This window comes from Pongo abelii, chromosome 18, assembly GCF_028885655.2.
Source record: "Pongo abelii isolate AG06213 chromosome 18, NHGRI_mPonAbe1-v2.0_pri, whole genome shotgun sequence".
Classification (NCBI taxonomy): domain Eukaryota; kingdom Metazoa; phylum Chordata; class Mammalia; order Primates; family Hominidae; genus Pongo; species Pongo abelii.
Genome location: NC_072003.2, coordinates 23,005,465 through 23,028,715, shown reverse-complemented (window position 1 = coordinate 23,028,715; position 23,251 = coordinate 23,005,465). Strand labels below are relative to the sequence as shown.

General features: G+C 41.2%; 1 protein-coding gene across 1 annotated transcript in view; it reads right to left on the bottom strand.

Annotated features, from left to right (window-relative positions):
• Positions 1–16,137, bottom strand: part of LOC100444065 (acyl-CoA synthetase medium chain family member 1) — a 74,317-nt gene extending 58,180 nt beyond the window's left edge. Inside the window, exons 1-3 of the mRNA XM_002826181.3 lie at positions 15,917–16,137; positions 10,128–10,338; positions 7,192–7,399 (exon numbers count right to left, since the gene is read on the bottom strand). Coding sequence (XP_002826227.2) covers positions 7,192–7,399; positions 10,128–10,338; positions 15,917–16,108 — 611 coding nt within the window. The 5' untranslated portion in view covers positions 16,109–16,137. The remainder of the gene's footprint in view (positions 1–7,191; positions 7,400–10,127; positions 10,339–15,916) is intronic.
• Positions 16,138–23,251: the final 7,114 nt, after the last annotated feature.

The following is a 23,251-nucleotide window of genomic DNA, read 5'->3' as shown; positions in this document are numbered from 1 at the left end:
GCCACCACAACTGGGAGTGTGTGGGTGTGTGTGGACCTACCCAGGACACCAGAGAGGCTCGCTTCATCTGATGAAGAGTCCTGGGGTAGGAGTGGTGTGTGTACGTGTGTGAATGTGGGAACCTAACTAGGCTCACCCGGGACACAAGAGAGGCTTGTTTTGTCCGATGAGGAGTCCTGAGGCAAGGGAGGCGTGTGAAAGTGTGTGAAAGAGATGGTCTCAGGAGAGGCCAATTCGGGGAGTGATGTGGGGAGGCACAGATCCCTTAGCGCAGGCTGTGTGCTCTGAGGCAAGTGTGGGGGAAATCACACCTAGGATGTTGCATATGGCTGATAGGATGAGCTTCGCAACTGCACCAGTCTGTGACAGGGAAAGGCACGTTCCTGGCTAAGCAGCATCTGAAACTCCTGTAATAGGACCCAGTCTGGTGGACCTGAGAGTGAAAGTACACCTCAAGGGAGGAAATGGGAGGAAAAGCGTCGAAACCAACTCCTTTTGGAGTGCATGATAAAGAATTTTTAAAGAGGATTTAGAGGTGATTATGGGATGAAACTGGATGTTCAAAAGTTAAGGACATACTGTGAATTAGGATAGCCCTCTTTTAGTGTTGGATGGCTGACCAATGGCACTATAGATAAATTGGCTGTGTGTTTTAAGGTAGTGACTAGCGCTGGAAGACAGCCAGGGCATTCAGACCTAGTCTTTATATTGATTCATGGCTAAATGAATGCAGCCCTGCCTAGCAGTTTATTGTAGAACGTTCGCAGCTCACACCCAGAGAAACCAGCTGCGCTGGCAGCTACAGAGTTAAAGGTAAAGTCACAGAGGCTTGTAGCACCAAAAGTGAAAAGGGAAAGCCAAAAGTAAAAGGAAAAATCAGCTGCCCTGCCAACTACAGAGACAAAAGAAAAGTCTCAGGAAAGAGAAAACCAGTTTTGCAAGAAACACAGGAGGGAATAGAGACCCCTCCTCCCTACATTCCAATCTACCTCCCTTTACCAAGGATAACTGCCCCTAAGGAGTTAAGTTCAAAGAGATACAGGCTCCCAGTATCACCTGAAATGGAGAAAATAGAGCTCAGGGAAGTTAAGGTGAAAGGCTGGAAAAGTCAGGCATGCTGTCTCAGGTCTGGTCATGCCCAAGTTATGCTTATGCCTCTTAAGAGGACAAGAGGACCCCCACTAGGACCCAGATGATGCAGTCCAGCTTCAGCACCTACGAAAGTGCCAAGAAGCACTTCTGCAAAGGCTAAAGGACGGTAATAGAAAAAGGCAACCAATATAAAAAAATCTCAGAGGTGCTCCAGGGTGCAGATAAAAGCACCAGCCAGTTTTAAGAAAGACTTTGTGAGGCATTGTGGTTGTACACTCTGTTTAACCCTAAGGCTGTTGAAAATCAGTGCATAGTGGATACAGCATTTGTAAGGCAGGCCCAAGGAGATATCAGACATAAATTGCAGAAGTTAGAAGCTCCGTAGGCATGAATGCAACTAAGCTTATTAAAGTGGCTACCAACGTGTACATTAACTGAGTTCAGGAGGCAGAGAAGAAAGCTGATCGGAGGCTTAAGAAAGGCTAATTTACTAGCAGCAGCCCTTATGGGAAGAGAAGCTGGCTTTGCAAGGAGGCATGGACGTGGGCGTGAACACAGTCGTGGAAAAGGCTGGTCTGGACCGGAGTTTGAAAGCTGGCTGAGGCTAGAGAGAGACTAATGTGCACGGTGCAAAAGGAAATGACACTAGAAGAATAAATGCAAATAAATAAATAAATAAATAAAATAAGGAGAATAGTCAAGGCCATGGTATAGAAAAAAACCCTCCAACCAACAGCTACTGCACCCAGGAGAAACCCAAGACTCCCTGCACCTGCTGTGAAAGGCAGAAAATAAAGTGTCAGAAAAAAGCTCAGATCTGCTCTAAAAGTGTCCAGTATTTAAGCTTTTATATAAGCCAAGAGGAAAGATGGCTTAGTAGTAAACAAAAGCAGTCTGTTTGTGCACGTCCTACTCCAACCACCTGGTGTCAAATAAGAGAGTTCCTAAGGGCAGCAAGGTTCTGCCGCATTTAGATCCCAAATTTCTAGCTTATGGCTAAGCCACAAAGAGGAGGAAAGAAAGAGCCCCTCCTCTAGGAGGCTAACCAGGAGAAGGCTTTTAAAGAAATTAAAAAAAAAAAAAAAAAAAAAGCCTTGACTCAGGCCCCAGCTTTAAGACTGCCAGAGCTAACTAAGTAAGCTTATCTTCTTGTATGTCCATAAGTGAAAGGGAGGCCATGAAGGTTCTAACTCAAGCCATAAGGTCATGGCATCACCCAGTAACATACTTATCCAGGCAATTAGATTCTGTGGCACTTGGCTGCCCTCCTTGTTTTAAAGCAATAGCTGCCACTGCCCTACTGGCTCAATAAGCTAACAAACTAGAGACTGTGAATACCCTAAACCCGGCTACCTTGCTCCTCATCAAGTCAGTGCCAGGAGACCCCCTTCATTGCTGTGTAAACGTGATAGATGAAGTGTTCTCAAGCCAGAGAGATTTGACAGATAGGCCCCTTGGGGACCCAGACATAGAATATTTTACTGATGGAAGAAGTTTCATACTAAAGGGAATCTGCTGAGCTGGGTATGCAGTGGTGACTTTGGACTCAGTAGTAGAGGTGCAGTCTTTGCCTACAGAAACTTCTGCTTAGAAAGCAGAGCTAATAGCTCTAACAAGAGCTCTCTGACTAGCAAAAGACCAAAAGACAAACATTTACACAGATTCAAAATATGCTTCTGCCACTTTCCATGTTCATGAGGCTATTTACAAAGAAAAAAAAAAAGCTTTTAACTGCTGAAAGTAAAGAAATAAAGTACAAGGAAGAAATTCTACAGCTCTTAAATGCTGTATAGGCCTTAAAAGAGGTGGCAGAGATGCACTGCAAGGGGCACCAAAAAGGAATAATACTAAAGGCTAAAATAAATAAATAAATAAATAAATAAATAAATGAGACAAAGAGGCAAAGCAGGACAACTCCACCTTCTAAAGAAGAAGCCTTAGCTATGCCTCTCCTCCTGGAGATTTCCCTCCTGTAGATCCCAAGCTACACTCCAAATGAAAGGCCTTGTTTTGCCCAGAAAAATAACAACTACATTGAAGAAGGATAGTAAAAAGTTTCCAATGGGAGGCTAGCCATACCTGAAATGGTGGTCCCCAGATTTGTAAAACAGTTCCACCAAGGAACTGACATGAAAAAAAAAAAACAAAAAAACAGCACTAAAGACATTATTAAGGCATCATTTCTATGTGCCATGGCTCACTGCTATTACTCAAGCCATTTGTAAATGAACAATGTTTAACTTGTGTTCAGAACAATCCATGACAAGGGCTTATTCGGCCCCCAGGAGTTCAGGAAACAGAAGCCATGCCATGTGAAAAACTGCTTATGAACTTCACTGAATTACCCTGAGAGGGGGGCTATCAGTACATGTTGGTGTTCATTTACACCTTTTCAGGATAAGTCAAAGCCTTCCTCACCCAGACAGAGAAGGAACTAGAGGTGACCAAAGTGTTGTTAAAAGACATTATTCCCAGATTTGGACTGCCTCTAACTCTAAGATCTCACAATGGACCAACATTTGTGGCTGAAATAGTTCAGGACTTCACTTGACTATTAAAAATAAAATGGAGATAACATATAGTCTACAGGCTGCAGAGCTCAGGTAAAGTGAAGCGCATGAACCAGACACTCAAACAGCTGCTGAAGAAATTGTGTCAAGAAACTCATCAAAGGTAGGATCAGGTCTTGCCCATGGTCCTCCTCCGAGTCAGGTGCACCTCCACCAAGCAAACTGGGTATTCGCCCTGTGAGATTTTGTTCAGCTGGCCACCCCCCATCATCTGTAAACTAGAAGAACTAACTTTAAGAAGGCAAAGGCAGACTTTAAGTATGGCCATGCAAAAATGCATGGCTAGGTATAGAAAAATGCCTATAAGTCTAACAGACCCACTACCCCCTTTCAAACCTAAGGATTTTGTTTAAGTTAAAAAATGGAATCCAACCACTGTAGGACCCATATAAGATAGGCCTCATATTGTAATCATGTCTACTTCTACTGCTGTTAAAGTTGCAGGTGTCACACCTTGGATTCAACATAGCTGGCTGAAACTAGCGGCAGCAGTGACTCCGATGATGACCAGTGGATTAACCAACAAGACCCTGATCGCCCCACCCGAATAGACGTATGGTGAATCCCAACCACCAGTAAGGACAACTGCCCTGCTCTGACCACCCTGGAGGTGGGTCAGTCTATGCACGGCTGAAGCTTGAGGATCTTGTAAGCTCTGCTCTAGTCACATCCTGGAAGCTGACTAGTCTACGCACAGCCTAAGCTAAGAGGACCATCTCTAGATAAGTAAGTGTAGATAAAATGTATAAGCCTATTTATAATTGCTCTGTTGTTACGTTATTACTGCAAATGCTGCAAATGTCTATGCCCAGAGGAAGGTTTGCCATGCCCACGTGTAGTATAAGCATGTTTCTATTACATACACTAATGTTGTTATCATTTCTGCCTATACTAGAATGGGAGAAATCTCTAGAAGGATGCCCACACTGTGTTCATACTACCCGGGTAAGGAATACCATAGTTAAAACTCTACTGTACCGTACCTACAGTACAGGAACCAAGTTAGCAACCTGCACATACAACCAGACCACCTATTCAGTCTGTGACCCAGGAAATAATCAGCTATATGCATGTTATGACCCTAAGCTCTTACCCTATGAATTCTGGTTTGAAGTACATATTAAATCAGAGGGAGAAAAAGAAGGAGAGTTATAGCTTGAACCAAAGAAGCCCCTCCCTCCTATAAAGGGCCTATTTCCTTGTACTTTGATACCTGCTATGCTGCATATGTTCATAATCCTAAAAAAACTGGAAGCAGTCTGCAATGGTTTAACACAACAGAGGCTTAGCAGGAGCAGCCCTAAGCATCTGTACAAAGAACCACAAATCGGATGCCCAGATTGTAGCATTCAGTGGTCCACACTAACACAACTCCAATACTTATATTCAGGAAGGAGTGTTCTGCTAAGTAGTATGTCAACCAAACCAAATTGTAAGACAAGAACATGCAATCCTTTAAATTTTACTATCTTAAAGCCAGAGCTACCTTTCTGGTCTACAGGACAGACAGCACTATAATGACTTGATAGACTAGGAGCAGGCCTTGGAGTTCCACTACTAATTGTCAAAAAGACTAAAAGGACTCAAATGCATCCAACCCCACAATTCTGGGTCCATAGTCATTCTATAAGCATTTGGATCAGCTAGTGCCTGAGCTTCCCCCACCAACCAAAAACTTATTTGCTCAACTAGTTGAAAACATAGCTGGCAGCTTAGGAATTTCCTCATGCTATGTACATGGAGGAACTAATATGGAGGACCAGTGGCCATGGGAGGCAAAGGAATGAATGCCACAAGATAACTTCACTGTGCTTAACCCTGCCAGTGAACCAACAGCCTCAGCCAGTGCTTGGTTGTTAAAAACCTCCATAATTGGAAAGTACTGTATCGCCTGTTGGGGAAAGGCTTTCACAAAGGCAGTAGGAGAAATAACCTGCCTAGGGCAACAATATTATGATGAGACTAAAAACAAAACTCTATGGAGAAGCACCCAGAATTACTCCTACTTACCAGATCCAAATCCTTTACCTCCATTCTCTACCCTAAGCCACACTTGGCATCAGCTAGAGGCTCCAAATGCTTGGAAAGCACCCTCTGGCCTATATTGGATCTGTGGAGCATGGGCATATCAGCAACTGCCAGCTAAATGGACAGGGGCATGTGTGTAGGAACAATCAAGCCATCCTACTTTCTAATTCCTCTAAAGCAAGGGGAACTCTTATGGTATCCAGTTGATGATGAAAATAAAAGAAGAACTAGAAGAGCATAATCACAAAAATAGACACAAATGTCAAAAAGGATGTGGACATAGGAGACTGGAAAGAAAATGAATGGCCTACTGAAAGAATCATTAAATATTATAGGCCAGCTACCTGGGTGCAAGATGGGTCATGGGGTTACCACACCCCAATCTATATGCTCAACCGCATCATAAGGTTGCAGGCAGTCCTGGAAATTATAACCAATGAAACGTCAAGGGCACTAGATTTATTGGCAATACAAGCAACACAAATGAGAAATGCTATATATTGAAATAGATTGGCTTTAGATTATCACTTAGCCTCTGAAGGAAGAGTATGTGGAAAATTTAATTTAACCAACTGTTGCCTAGAAATTGATAATAATGGCTGGGCTGTGATGCAAATCAGAGCTAGAATGGACAAGTTGGCCCATGCTCCAGTTCAGACTTGATCCGAATGGTCCCTGGATTCTTTGTTTGGAAGATGGTTCTCAAACTTTGGAGGATTCAAAACCCTCATTGGTGGGTTTTTGTTTATTCTTGGCATCTGCCTCATCCTCCCTTACCTTTTACCCCTGTTTATTAGGAGCATTCAGTCAACTATAGAGGCAGTAATAACTGGACACACTACCGCGCAGTTGATGGCATTAACGAAATATCAGCCACTGCCAGTAGAAGAAGCTCAGCTCTGCGAAGAGGTGGAAAATAGTGGTGCTTTCTATTAACACCTTTGTTATAAAAAGCAACAAAGGAGAGAAATGGAAGAGGAATTAAAAGAAATTAAAGAATGCGTAAGCAAAATCTCAGTTGCATGTAGGGAAACCCAATTCCCCCTGAGGAAGAGAAAGAAGTGGAGTCCTTTAAAAATTCACTGCTTGTTTCTCTGTCTGTGGCTAGTGAGCCTTATCTCTCCCTTTCCCAGGCATTGTGAAGACCCTGTTTCTCTAGCTGTGCAGCTGCAAGGTCACTAGACAGATAAACTCAAGTTGTAAAACATGTTTTTCCTTAAAAAGTAAGAAATGATGTAATACACGTCTCAATTGAATAACTGTCTTTGTTTCTCACTTCTGTAATATGCTTATCCCTGCACAGATCTCCCCTCTCACCCCACAAAATGCTTAAAAGGTAACCTGACTCTGTTTGGGGCTCAGTCCTTTGGATGTTAATCTGACTGGGCTGGTGCACCTAAATAATAAATATATCCTCCTCAACCCCACTGGTCTCTCTGATTCCTAAATTATCCCTCAACACCTGTACTCAGAGATCATATTCATCAGACCAGAAACTCACTTAACCAGCGATCGGAAGTCCAGCCACCCTTCACGGCTGTGATCAGACACCAGGAGCTTGGTTTTCAGAGAGGGGCACTCAGAAGATATGGAGTCCACCTCTGAGGCAAGGGTATCTGTGGTCACAATGCCCTTGGCTTTAGACATCTGTAGTCGATAGAGAATGTCTTTGGCCTTCAACAGGATGGTCGCAGGAATGAAGATGATCCCTGGGAATGAGAAAGGAACTGATTGTTTTGGTTTGTTTTTCACAACCATGGGCTTTTAGCTTGGCTTGTCTGCATCGAAATACCCTAACTTCTTGTTATGCAAAGTATGGGCCACAGAACAGCAGCAGCACTATCCAGGATGCAGAATCTCACACCCTGTTTCAAACCAACAGAATCAGAATCTGCATCTTAACAAGTTTTCCAAGTGATTCTTCTGCACTAAAATTTGTAAGCCCTGCCCTAATCTTTTCTACTGTAAATGGATCTAGCCAAAAAATGGGTGGACACTGCTTTACACATGTTTATGCAGAATCTGGAAGTATAGATGTAAACAGGACAGTGTCGCTGACATCAAGAATAGCTGCATCTCCCCCCCCATCTTTTCCTTCTTATTCCCCTTTCTATCATTCCTCAGATATCATCTTGAATGTCCCCTTTCCTTCATTCTGTATTTCACCATATTGTCCTTTGAGTTTTTTGCATTCCATTCTATCTCCATTGCCAACAGTGAGCTCAAGCCTTTGTGTTTCCTTCTGGATTCTCATCCACCCACCAGTTTTGACTCTTCCTGCTATCCATGTTCCATATTAGTATTTGCTTAGTTCCATAAAGATTGACTTTTTTTTCCTCTGAATTTCTTTCTTTTTTTTTTTTTAAGGTGGAGTCTCCCCCTGTCACCCAGGCTGGAGTGCAGTGGTGTGATCTCAGTTTACTGCAACCTCAGCCTCCTGGTTTCAAGCAATTCTCCTGTCTCAGCCTCTCCAGTAGCTGGGATTATAGGTGTCCACAACCATGCCCAGCTAATTTTTTTTTTTTAATTTTTAGTAGAGACGGGGTTTCACCAGGTTGGCCAGAATGCTCTTGGACTTCTGACCACAAGTGATCTGTCTGCCTTAGCCTCCCAAAGTGCTGGGATTACAGCTGTGAGCCACCATGCCTGGCCTCTCTACATTTCTTCTCTGCACTAACACCTGTGCCCTCTCTCCAGGAAAACACAATTCTCATCCTGACTTTGAAGATGCTGCTTTCTTTCCATCTTTCTCTCCCACGACTTATATTCTATTTCAAAATGGCCATGCCTCACCCCGTGCTTGGAATGCCCTTCCTTTGTTTCTAATCCTCTTTAATTCTTCTTATCCCAGAGGGCTCATCTCATCTTTTTTTTTTTTTTTTTTTTTTTTGACAGAGTCTTGCCACCACTCCTGGCTAATTCTTTCTTTCTTTCTCTCTCTTTCTTTCTTTCTTCCTTCCTTCCTTTCTTTCTTTCTTTCCTTTTGTATTTTAGTAGAGATGGGGTTTCACCATGTTGGCCAGGATGGTCTTGATCTCCTGACCTCGTGATCCACCCACCTCGGCCTCCCAAAGTGCTGGGATTATAGGCCTAAGCCACCACCCCTGGCCAAGTCTTAGATTTCCCATGGACCATTTTATAGGTCTACAGATGACATGGCTTTTCATCTCTATACTCCTTCCACCAGTTTTATTACTTCTTGATTTCACATGATCTGGCTGAATGAATCATCTATTTTATTTGTGAGAGAATATGAGATGGAGAGAGAAAATATGATCAAGAGTATGGCAGAGTGCTGTACACATGATAAAATGAGAGAAGTGATTCAAAAAATAATCTGTGAGTCACTGATTCTAATTTATACAGACAAAAAATAAGTCATTAAAAGGGGAAGGGAAATCTCTACATAAGAATTCTAACTAATAAATGTAAAGAAACTGACAGAAATAGAAAATTTCCATGTAAAACCAACATGGTAATATTCAATTCAGTAAAGAATCATCACTAGGTACTCAAACCATAATGTGAAAGAGTGTTAGGGAATAGGAATATTCACACAATTGCTTAAGGATCACACAATGAATTATTTATTAATTACCAGGAAATATTGTGCCTTTGTAAAGGATAAAGGTTTTCTGTGAAAACCACCTTACTCAAGTGATGAAACTGTATAACTGAAGAGGGAACACACTGACTTCAGAATATACCTCCTGATGTGATGTACAGAGGAAGACACAACTTTGTCCTTGCAATTCTCCTGCCTAATGTGTCTAATCTGAATATAATCACAAAGAAAGAGTCAGAAATACAAATTTGGAGGTATATTCTACAATACAACTTGCATTCTTCAAAAATTTCACTGTCATGCAGAAGAGGCTGTGGAATATTTTGGATTTTATCAGATGCCTGCTTTTGTGTTTATGAGTGTTTACCTGGTGTTCATAGGTGTCACAATGCCCACAAGTGATTCTTAAATAATTCAGTAAGAAAGGGAGAGAAAGAGAGAGGGAGAGAGTGCTCAAATATGGAAAAATGTTAACAATCGATGAATCTTTAAAAAAGTAAGACTCTCTGAGGCTGTGCAAGAGAAAGTGTATGTGTGTTTGTGTGTGTATGAGAGAAATTTTGGCAGAGCACTTGAGAGTGTATGAATGTGAGAGTGTGAGGGAGAGAATAAGAGAATTTGTGAGGGAGTATGAGAAAGACAAAGACTGTGAAGAAGAAAGGAGGTACAGAGAAGAGAAATTGTTTAGTCCCTAATTAAACTGTTAATTCCCAGAGGGCAGGAAGCCTTGTTTTGTGGTCCCAGCACAGAAACTGGGGCGAGGGCTTCAAAGCTGTGTCAGTGCCAGGCTGGGTGCACAGCACCTAATATCTCAGGACCCATTGGTTCTACAACAGCCCCGAGGTCCACCAAGTCCCTCTTGCATCACTGACCTGTTCGCATGCAGCCCACAGCCACCAGCCACCACTCAGGCACTCGAGGCAGAATCAAGGCCAGATGGTCTCCCTGCTGCAGGCCACAGGTCTGTGTGAAGACATTGGCTACACGGCGGGTTAGGACTCCCATCTCTCTGAAGCTCCACTTTATTTCATCCCCTTGGCCATTCACCCACCAAAAGGCTGGATTTGGACCTCTCTTGCCCTCCTGGTCAAGACCATACATTATGTGTTATTTTCTGCTTCAAAGAAAAAGGGCACTTATTAAACTAATCCACAGCCATAGTCACGTTCTGATGTGAACACAGCTTAAGGACTGAGATCCCGTTTTAAAACATTTATACACCAGGCGCAGTGGCTCATGCTTGTAATTCCAGTACTTTAGGAGGCGGAGGAGGTGGATCATGAGGTCAGGAGTTCGAGACCAGCCTGACCAATATGGTGAAACCCTGTCTCTACTAAAAATTTAAAAATTAGCTGGGCATGGTGGTGCATGCCTGTAATCTCAGCTACTCAGGAAGCTGATGTAGGAGAATTGCTTGAACCCAGGAGGCAGAGGTTGCAGTGAGCCAAGATTGCACCATTGCACTGCAGCCTGGATGACACAGTGAGACTCCATCTCAAAAAAAAAACAAAAAAACATAGCATCAGGAGAGGTTTGGGGGTGGAGTGGGACTTCTGGCCTACTGTAGCCACCCTGTCTCAAGCCACATAAGACCATAAACAGCCTTTATGGTTCCTATTGAAGATTTAAAACTCCATTCCACCACATGCCTGCCTTAATTCCATATGGACTGTGCATTCCTCTCTGTGCCTTAGTTTCTCCTCAATAAAATGCTGATAATAATTATTACCTAGAAAGTAGCAAAGTTTAAATAAGTTATTTAAATAAAGCATGTAAGAGTGCCTGTCACATAGTAAATGCTCCATAAGTATTATTATTATCACCATAAAACAAAACAAAAGAGGCTTACTTAATTGCTAATTTTTTGAAAAGAAATTTTTTTAAATTAAGTTACTCTTAGAGGTGAGGGCAGTAACAAAGCAGACTAGGAAGCCCCAGACCCTTTTTTGCCTCATAGAAACAGCAAGATTCTACCTACAGAAACAACAGATGGACTGAAATAGCTTCATGAGAGGTCTAGAAACCAGCCAGGGATCTGCAGAAAACCAAACAAATGCCCGCAGTCATGAAAAAGCCATACTCAACTCCCACTTACACAGGGAGGGGAACAACACATGGGGCCAGTCTGGAGGGTCAGGGGCCATGGGACGGAGAGCATTAGGACAAATAGCTAATGCATGCGGGGCTGAAAACCTTGATGACCAGTTGATAGGTGCAGAAAACCACCATGACACGCATATACCTATATAATAAATCTACATGTTCTGCACTTGTATCCCAGAACTTAAAGTAAAATAAAAATGAATAAATAAAAGCTAACTATAGAGCCAGGTGAGGTGGCACACACCTGTGGTCCCAGCTACTTGGGAGGCTGAGGCAGGAGGATAGCCTGAGCCCAGTTTGAGGCTACAGTGATTGTGCCACTGCATTCCAGCCTGGGAGACAGAATAAGACCCTGTCTCTTAAAAAAGAAAAAAAAAAAATGTTAACTATGGAACGTGATTAACATGTTAATTGGTATGACTGCAGTAGTATATGTACAATAAGACATCATGTTGTACACCTTAAATATGTATGATTAAAAATTTAAAAAGGAAAAAAATGAAAAAGCCATACTCAAAATGGTAGAAAATTTTGTGATTTTTTTTTTTTTTTTTTTTTTTTTGGTCACCATTGCCCCCATCTCTTTCTGGTGGGGTGCACTGCAGTCAAGAGGAAGCCACCCAACTCCCAGCTCTTCTCTCAGGACTGAAGGAAAGGAGTGAAACTTGTTTACAATGTTCTGGCTTGTCCAAGGGTTGCGGAGGGACTGGCTTCTGTCTTGCCTGACTTGCAGGTCAGATAGAAACCGTGGCATAATTTGAATATGATGTTGGAGGTCTCTGAAAGCAGTGGCGGGTGACAGGCTGTGTGAAAACATCAGACCTGCAGGCATGTAGGGGCCAGAAACTATGGAAAGAGAAATACAATAAAACATGTAAGACCCTGAAGAGAAGCAAGGAAGAGACTTTCAGGGAAATTAAGAAATCAAAACAGCCATTTATATGGGAAAATTAGTGAGGTGGGGCAGGATGCACACACAGAGGCCAAGGAAAGATAAATGCTAGAAAAGGCCTGAGAAGGCCTAAAGCCTTCATACTACGAAGATTAGTGAAGGTCTACCCCTGCATGCAGCTGGTCTTCAAGACTGAGAGAGGGGGCCGCTTTTTTCAAATGCTTAACTTTCAACATAAAAGCATAAGGCACACAAAGGAGCAGGAAAACATGGCTCATTCAAGGGAGCAAAATAAATCTCCAGAAACAAACCCTAAATAAACACAGGATTCAGCTACTAGGCAAAGATTTTAAAACAATTGTCTTAAATATGCTCAAAGAGCTAAAGGAAAACACAGATCCACACCTAAAGGAAATTAGAAAAACTATGTATGAACAAAATAACAATACCAACAAAAAGATAGAAATTATATATTAAAAAAGAACCAGGCCAGGTGCGGTGGCTCACACCTGTAATCCCAGCACTTTGGGAGGCTGAGGCTAGCGGATCACTTGAGGTCAGGAGTTTGAGACCAGCCTGGCGAACACGGTGAAACCCCATCTCTACTAAAAGTACAAAAAATAAGCCAGGCATGGTGGCATGCACCTGTAATCCCAGCTACTCAGGAGGCTGAGGCAGGAGAATTGCTTGAACCCGGGAGGTGGAGATTGCAGTGAGCTGAGATCATGCCACTGCGCTCCAGCCTGGGAGACTGAGCGAAACTCTGTCTCAAAAAAAAAAAAAAAAAAGAACCAAACAATATTTGGAGCTGAAAAATATAGTAACTAAATAAACATAGTAACTAAATTGAAAATTCACTAGGGGTTCAATGGCAGATTCAAATAAGTAGAAGAAAAAATCCATAAATGTAGACAGGTCATTTGAAATTACTGAATCTGAGAAGAAAAAGTTAAAAAGAAGGAAGAAAAATAAACAGAGTTTGAGGGAATTATAGGACACTTTCAAGCCAACCAATATACCTATTTTGGGCATTCTAGAAAATGAAAGAGAAAGAAATGTGCATAGAGGTTATTGGAAGAAATAATGGCCCCACGATCCCCAAATTTGAGACAATGCATGGTAATACAAATATGAGAAGCTCAATAAACCTCAAGTAGAATAAATCCAAGGAGGACCAATATCAAGACACATTATAATTAAACTGAAATCAGCAAGAGAAAAGCAACTCATGTACAAGAGATTCTCAATAAGATTATCAGTGGATTTCTCAGTAGAAACCTTGAGGCCAGAAATAAGTGGATGATATATTTAAAGGGCTTAAGGAAAAAAAAAGCCAACCAAGAATTTTACATCCAGAAAGATTCTTCAAAAGTAAAGGGGAAATTAGGGTATTCCCAGATAAACAAAAGTCAAAATTCACTATCCCTAGACTTGCCCCTACAAGAAATGATAAAGGAAGTCCTCAAGATGAAATAAAAGAATGCTGGAGAGGAACTCAAATATGAAAATGTAAAGTTCTCTTGTAAATATAAATTCATGGACAAATATAAAAATCAATATTATTATAAGTTTGGTTTGTAACTCTGCTTGTTATTTGTTATAGTATTTAAAAAATAAATAATAAAAATAATTATAAATATATTTAATATACATTAATATATATTATATTATATGTCAATATATAATATTAACATATTTATAATATATATGTTAAATAAATGTTAATTAAGCAATATACAAAAATGTTATTGATGACATCAATAACAAAGGGTGGGGAGGGACTGGCTGGGATAGAATTGTAAAGGAGAAGGACTTTTACATTTAATTTTCATTACTGGCCTTATAATGTCATGGGAGTAGGGTTTTTGTATGTGATTAAAGTTAAGTTGTTATCAGTATTAAATAGATTGCTAGAACTACAAGATACCATATTTAATCCCTATGGTAACCACAAGGCAAATATTTATTGGATATACACAAAAGGAAATGAGAAGAAAATCAAAGTGTATCACTACAAAAACTCAAGTAAACACAAAGGATGTCAGTAAGAGAGGAAATGAGAGACAAAAAAGCTATAAGACATCAAGAAAACAATTACCAAAATGGCAATAGTAAATCCTTGTCTATTAGTAGTTACTTTAAATGTAAGTGGACTAAACTCCCCAGTCAAAAGACATAGATTGGCAGAATGGATAAAAAAATAAAATCCAACTACATGCTGTCTGCAAAAATTAAGCTACTTCTATGTGATTGAATATGATAAAATCAATGAAAAAGTTTTAGAATTGTTTTTATAATAAAATGCTTATAGTTTAATATTAATTTTGAAAAGCAAAATTGTATTTATATTATTCAAATTTATATAGCAATGTTCACCCATTCACCTCCTCCTTTTACTTCCTTACTCTCCGACCCATCTCATGTTTCAAAAATTCTCAAAGATTTCCAGTCTGGGCAATGAAAAAAATGAATTTATACTCTTAAGGCAGAGATATTTTGGCATCATCAGATTGAGAGATTAGGTTAAATAATGGATTGTGAAATCAGACAGCCTGGACCCAAACCCTGCTCTCCCACTTATTAGACATGTGATTTCAGTATATTCATTAAATCCTTGGAACCTCAGTTTCTTCATCAAGGAAATAGAGACAATAACAGTACACATCTAATTAGATGATTAAATGCAAGGTGATTGCCAAGGCACATAAAAATGCTCTCTGTAACTGAGGGTTTTATTTTTCTTGAGGTTACTATGCAAATTCAGAGAAAAGAAAAAGAAGGTGGTGGGGAGGAAGATGCCATAAAGGCATGTAGGTTTTGAATAGTAATACATGAATACATGTTCATGGAACACTTAAAAATTATATTAACTCTTCCGTTCCTTCTTGGGGGATTCGCTCTTCTGTACAAAGACAGTGCCAGGTGACTTTTTACGCTACCATATTGGCAGCTGGGAGTTAGTGGCTGTAAATACCATCCATTGTCTACCTGACTCCTAATGTCACTACTGCTTCTCTCTTGGTCTGTGTCTTGTGAGAAGACAAACCAAGCACTTGGGGTTTTCTGCAGAAACACATAACCTCTGGAAGTCACAGGGCTTGGTTTTTCTGGACATACCTTAAAGCAACAGTCAAGTAGATAGTTGACAAGGAGGAATCTAATTAGACTTGCCATCCTCATGGGAAGATGGATGGCCTAACATAGGTAAATGTGTCCGACACTCATGTGCACATTCAGGTGGTCTATCCCCTCCTCTGGGTGCAGTCTCAAGTCAAGCCCAAGTTTGATGACATGAATACCAGTTAAGACCCATTGTCCCATTCACTGAAGATGAGAACTCAGACTAATATGAATTTGCTGACCTTGTGATTAGAACTTTGCACCTGGTCACAATTATAGTACCCTGATTGAATAAAAGATACATTTACTTATTTTCTTGTTTTTAAAGGAGTTAATTCCTCATTTCATAGATGAAACCACTGAGGCTCAATGAAGTAAGGAAATGGCCAGGCTGGGAATAGAACCTTGAAATATAAGCTTCTTCCACAACACTGATAAGTTGAGGCAAAAGTAATTTTGGTTCTGTACCTTTCAGCCTAGTAGGAGCAAGATAAGGAAAGTGAGGCCACCCTTGTTCTTATATCGCCATCACGGCAGATCTCTTACCTTCTCCATTTGAGCCCAGTAGTCCAGTACATAACTTGCAAAGTTAAATTCCTCTGGTACTTCATAGTCATTCCATCTTGGGGCTCCAAATTCTGATAAAGACCGGCAGCGCAGCTGCGAAGGGGCAGGGTGGATGTTGTGGAAGGATTTGTGGATGCCCCAGAGGGTCCGGAACCTCATCAGCCACTGCATGGTGAAACAGTCCTCAGAAACCGGGCACAGAGTTCTCAAGTCGCCACCTGCCTTGGGAAGAGATGGCTAATAGATTGGTTGTGTATCCAAAACTTTCTCCCTAAATTGGATGCATGTTTTTGGTTAATTGCTAGAGTAATAGCTTTGTTTCAGGTCACCAGAATTTGGAAGGCACAACTGATTGATTTTGGTGGGGATTTATCTTCCCAGCTGAGGAACCACATGGCCGAAAATGGTGGGGAGGTTGTATAGCTACTATTATGGGGTTGGTACACGTTCCTAGGGGTCTTCTCTTTCAACCTGCTAAGATGTTAGCCCAGGTTGGAAGCTATGTGGTCATCCCTTTTGTGGTAGAGCAACTCGCCTTTTGGAAAGTTCTGTGCCTTATGGTGTCTTTACTTTAGAAACCTCCCTTTCAGCTAAGCCAAATCATGTTGTTGCCATGGAAGCTGTGATATATTTATATGATCCCATCCCATGACTAAAGTTGATTGGTCCAGGGTTAAGCAGTCATTTCTCATGACTTCGTAACCTAAGCTGGGCCAATCAAAATACTTCTCCAATGTGTGTGTGTGTGTGTGTGTGTGTGTGTGTGTTTGTGTGTGTGGTTCTAAACAGATTTAAATATATCGGGCTGTCTCTCTCTGGTGGAATGCACATTTTGTGTGTTGTTTGTGGATATGATTCCTATCACGTAGAGACAGCCCCCCTTACAGGAGAGAATGAAACTGATGTGCAGAAACAGTGAGATGAGGTGGAGTAAGAATCCTGCAGTCATTCAAGTCCCTGGTTCAAATTGTTCCTCTGCATCTCTGCCCCGTCTTGTTAATATTCTCTGGATTCTGTAAGTCAAATTTTCTCCTTTGCATGAGAATGGGTTTCTGTCACTTGAGACTATAAAGATACTGAAAAATATACAGCATCATCCTCAGAGCAGATGCTGCTGTTGACAAAAAGAGTTAAACTCTGTAAAATATTTGAAGAGATTTATTCTGAGCCAAATATGAGTGAACCTGGCCTGTGACACAGCCCTCAGGAGATCCTGAGACTATGTGGCCAAGGTAGTTGGGGTACGGCTTGGTTTTATATACTTTAGGAAGGCATGAGACATGAATTAAATACATTTAAGAACAATGTTGGCTTGGTTCAGAAAGGTGGGACAACCTAAAGTGGGAGCTTCCAGGCTATAGGTAAATGTAAACATTTTGTGGCTGACAATTGGGTGAGTTTATTTGAAGACCTGGGATTAATGGCAAGGAATGTTCAGGTTAAGGTAAAGCTTTGTGGAGACCAAGTTTTATTGTGCACCGGTCTCTCAGATACCAGACTTCAGAGAGAGAGCAGGTTGTAAAATATGTCTTATCAGACCTAAAAGGGTATGTGGCTCTTAGTTGATTGTTTCCTGGATCTGGGAAGGAAGGAAAGAAAACAAAGAGGAAATGGGGTTCTCTATAGAATGTGGATTTTTCCTACAAGAGACTTTGCAGGGCAATTTCAAGGTATGGCAAGGAAATATATTTTGGGGTAAAACATTTTTATTTTCTTATTGTTATGCCAGAGTCAGATTGGAAAGTCAGTCATGACATACAGGGTTAAATAAAACCCATCTGATGAGAATTTATGATTTGTAGGGCATGACTCCCTAAGCCCCTTAGATAGGAATTTTGGCAAGATAAAAAATCAGAGCTTAGGCCAGGCACGGTGGCTCATGCCTATAATCCCAGCCCTTTGGGAGGCTGAGGCAGGTGGATCACGAGGTCAGGAGTTTGAGACCATCCTGGCTAACATGGTGAAACCCTGTCTGTACTAAAAATACAAAAAATTAGCCGGGCATGGTGGTGCGCACCAGTAGTCCCAGCTACTGGGGAGCCTGAGGCAGGAGAATCACTTGAACCTGGGAGTTGGAGGTTGCAGTGAGCCGAGATCATGCCACTGCACTCCAGCCTGGGCAACAGAGCAAAATTCCATCTCAAAAAAATAAAAAATATCAGAGCTTAGTCCTCACTGCTAATATCACTGCATTTTCCAATGGACTGGGATGTGGCATTGAGTTCTTCTCTAGAGTAGCATTCAGGACAGCTGATACCAATGCATCAGAGTTGACACATAAAATTAAACCTCGTTGCCCCTTCAGATCCTGAAATATGCTGCCAACATGACAGCAGGAACCTCCTTTATTGGGATCCTTCTTGAAGTTTGATTGGAAAAAATGGCTTAAGCTGGAATCTATCTTTCCATGTAAATGTTGACTGAAGAAAGCTATTTCTCAAACAGCTTTGAGATTGAAGCACTTTATCATCATGAACATTTAAGTTCCCTCTTGCTCACTTTCAACAATGATAAAATACTGGCTGACAACAGACCCATATAATAAACAATAGAACTAGTAATGGCCAGTGATGCTGGTTCTTTATTTCAACTTGTTGTCAAGTGGCTGAAGCTGAGAATTGTCTTCCTTATTTAAATGAGATGTTCTCCAGTTTGATGCAGTTGTTACCACTTCATTTTATCACTCCTGCCTGCTTCTCCATTTATTGTACCTGTCCAGCCCCTGTGTATATTTGAGCTTAAAATCTCTAATCTAGGCCAACATCCCAGGAGAGGCAGGAATTTCCCCAAAGTCATGATGCAACTTTAATATTGTAAAAAGTAAAATAGAGGTTCCTCTTCAAAGACTTGCCTCCCCATCTAATTAGGAATAAATAGTAACTTCTCTTAAAAGCAAAATTTATTCAAAGTCCTGTGCTAAGATTCTTAAATATCTGCTAGCCGTAATAAAGAAATCAATGTACTTTATGTTCTTACCTCTCACAATTTAGCCTAAATATTTGCCCTGGCATTCTTATACTGGCCCATGCAAGCATTAGGCCATAGCCCGTTCCTCTTGCTTATTTGAAAGTGTTTTAATCTTTCTCAGCATTTCACAAGTTACTTCCTCTTTCCTTTGTTCTCCTCTACCTTTGCCTCTTTAAAAAAGTTCTAAGTTGCTAGCCAATTGGGACAAATACAGAATGTGAGGTCCCATTCCAGCCAGTGGAAACCGGACACAGCAGTAGGGTGGATGTGTCAGGTTATAAATGACCCTGTCTTCTTTTTTCCGTGTACTCTCCTGTCAAAACTGCTGGCAAGTGTACCCTTTCTGCAGGAAGTAAAAATGGCCTTGCTGAGTAAATTAAATTTATGTTCAAGTCCTATTTCTTTATGGCACCAAGGAACAAACATTTCAAACAATACTATAGCCAAGTTGGTTCTAGAAGCCCATCATCTCTGCTACATTTTCCAACACACACCTCCTTCCACAGGCTGAGCTTAGTTTGGGTGAGAATATCAAACTCAGTTGCGATTTTTCTATGCAGGTGTCTATATGACCTCAGGGTCTTCCTTAAAATACAAACTCACCTTTTTTCCTGAAGGCAGTTCAAACAACCCCTTACTAAGTGACTAAAGACCAAAACAAAAGGGAGAGATACAGTGAGGAAATCCATTAACCAGTTATCATGGTTTGAACTGTGTCCCCCATGAATGTATGTGGTGAAGTTCTAACCCCAATACTTCAGAACACCACTGTATTTGGAGATGGGGTTGTAATTAAGTTAAAATGAGTTATTAGGGTGGGCCCTAATCCAATGATTGGTGTCCTTATAAAAAGAGGAGATTAGGACACAGACACACACACAGGGAGACCATGTGAATATGAAGATAGCCAAGGAAAAAGACCTCAGAGAAAACCACCCTGATCTTGGACCTCCAGCCTTCAGAACTTTGAGAAAATCAACTTCTGTTGTTTAAATCACTCGGTCATTAGTCATTTGCATGGCAGCCCTAGCAAACCAATGTACTCCTCTTGATCAAATGAAGAAGAAATGACTTTGGCATCGTCTCACAAATGTGTTTGTGATTCTAATTTAATCTTCATCACATGAGAGGGCCAAACACAGTGTCCAGCTGCAGAGAACTGTGGTAGCTGAAACAGCATGGCCCTAGAGATCAAACAGCATGGGCTCAAATTCCAGCACTTTCATTTCCCACCCACATAACTTGGGGTAATTTATTTAACCTCCCTATAAAAACATAGGCATATTGGCAGCACCTACTACCTGAAGCCATGGTGATAAATGCATGATATCCTGCAAAATGCATGATATCCTGCAAAAAGCATTCAGCACGGACAAGTATTTTAGAAATAAGAGCTGTTGCTAGTTAACACAGTTTATAGGGAAGCTCTTACAGAGTAGTTAAGCCAGATGAAAAAAAGTTTCCTTAACTTTTGGAGTTAAGGTCTAAAGAGAAGGAATGGGGATGAATATCTGAACATAGATACCACAGGACTGGGATATGTCCAGCTTTTTCTCTGATTATCTATCTATCCATCTATCTATCTATCTATCTATCTATCTATCTATCTATCTGTTACCTATCTATTATCTATCTATCATCTATCTATCCATCTATCTGTATAAGAATCTGATCTCCAAGTGTTGAGGACTGAAAATCAGAGATATCTATATGTCTATGTCTATCTCTATCTCTGTATGTATGTTAAGCTTCATTTCTAAATCTATTTGTGTATCTATATACCAATATTTACACTGACACCTACATCACTATCTGTGTGTATCTATACATTAATATTAATGTCTATAACAATAACACATCTACACTGTAGTCATGTGCCACAATATGATGTCATTGTCAGTGATGGACCACATATACAGAGTGGCCCATACAATTATAGTCACATATTTCTACTGTACCTTTTCTATGTTTCAATACACAAGTACTTACCACCATGTCACGATTGCCTACAGTATTTAATACAGCAACAAGCTACACAGGTTTGTAGCCTAGAAGCAATGGGCTATAGCATATCGCCTATATGTGTAGAAGACTATGCTCTGTGGGTTTATGTAAGTACACTCTATGGGTTCCCATAATAACAAAATCACCTAACAATGCATTTCTCAGATGTATCTTGGTTGTTAAGTGATGCATGTCTCTATCTCTATCACTATCTCTGTCTCTATCTCTATCTCTGTCTCTGTCTCTATCTCTATCTCTATTTCCATCCACATCTGTCTTCAGATTTGATTTCACAAAGCTTAGTTTGTCTATTTCTCACCGTGCTTGACATAGTAAGTACTCAACAAAATGTTAGATTCTTCCCTTCTTTGTCATAATTCAGAAAACTGAGTGATGAAAGTCAGAGAGAGAAAAGCCAGTGTGCCCACAAACTATCTGAATTATAGAAAAATGTATTTTTTCTTTCTCAAATATTTATTATGGATGTACCATGTACAGTTTTAGATACTATTGGAGATTAATTAAACTGAAAGAGTTCCTACCCTGTTAGAGCATATCATTAAAGCACATCCTATGAAATCATTTTAAAGAACAATTTTCTGAACTGCTTAAAGTGCATTCTGAAAGCAATTTGACATCGTGGCTTTGAGAGGCAGCTGGGCTCCCCACTGTATTCCCAGATACATAGTGCCTTGAACAGCTCCTGCAACTAAGCTTTGACTTCATAAGATTTGGGACTGATAAAGCTATTTAATGAAGCAACATACTTACTGTGTTATAGGGTATCCCAGAGTTACAGAGCTAGGGCTAGACATTTGTCTCTGTTGTCTACCAGCTGGGTCTTTGGTACTGTTCATGTCTCTGAACTTAAGGGCACAGTAGTAATACCTTTTTCCCAGCTTCCCATAAGGATTAGTGTGATAATTTACTTGCTGGCACTGAATGAAGTGCTTGGTAAGGACTCAATAAATGTTGAGGTACCTTTTAACTCCCAGCAAATTCTGAAGCCAACTCCCTCCCGATTAGATGTTAACCATTTTTTTTGAAACTGTCACCTAGACTGGAGTGCAGTGGTGTGATCATAGCTCACTGCAGCCTCGATCTCCTGGGCTACAGTCATCCTCCTGCCTCAGCCTTTCAAGTACCTGGGACCACAGGCATGTATTACTATGCTTGGATAATTTTTTTCAGAAGGCATTCACTTTATAGAAAGTGAGCCAACTTCTGAACAGATAGAAAAGATTTCCTTCAAACATTCATCTCTGACTTTGTGCCTGTCTCCCACGGCTCACCACATTCAGAGCTGCCTGACACTAAACCAGTCCCCATTTACATGACAGCCACTGTGCTAAACATATTACATGTACGTTCCCATTTATTCCTCTCACCCAATATCACCATTGTCATTTTGCCTCTAAAATGAAGTGCCAAGAAGTTAAGTGACTTGCCCAAGGTCACTCAACTTCTAAGTAGCATTGCCAGAACTTAAAATTGGATTACACACAAACACACACACACACACACACACACACACACACACACAGAGGCAGAGAGAGAAGCTGTCCTTCACCTCTTTCTTACCTGGTACTGTTTAGGACACAGCTGAGCTAGGTCCTGGGTAGGTATGGAAAAGGAGGTTGAGCTCTCTTTTGTAGGTTCACTTCTTTCTGATCAGGTGATCTGCAGGATTGTGCACTCAGCAGAACTTGGCTTCTGGCCACAGCGGAGGGGGACCTTGATCAGAGAACTTGTTAGGAATTGGGTAATTCAGTAGGGGGAGGAGATGCTTAGGTGAAATAGGACAGAAACAATTACAGGCCTCCACGAAGAGATAATCAGTTAGAAAACAAACCATGTGGGCCTGGCGTGGTGGCTCACGCCTGTAATCCCAGCACTTTGAGAGGCCGAGGCGGGAGGATCACGAGGTCAGGAGATGGAGACCATCCTGGCTAACATGGTGAAACCGTGTCTCTACTAAAAATACAAAAAATTAGCCGGGTGTGGTGGTGGGCGCCTGTAGGCCCAGCTACTCGGGAGGCTGAGGCGGGAGAATGGTGTGATCCCGGGAGGTGGAGCTTGCAGTGAGCCGAGATCATGCCACTGCCCTCCAGCCTGGGAGACAGAGACTCTGTCTCAAAAACAAAACAAAAAAGAAAAACAAACCGTGTATACGAAGTCACCTCCAATTCCTTTGGCGTGGCTAGGGGTGTGAATGAACTAGATCCAATGGTGCATTTTCACTAGTTCTCTGTGGCTAACCTGCTCCCCCTTCCCAGCCCTACATCCCCATAGTCTCCCTTAAATGACAGCTGAGAGGCAGTGTAGCCTAATAGACAAGAGCCT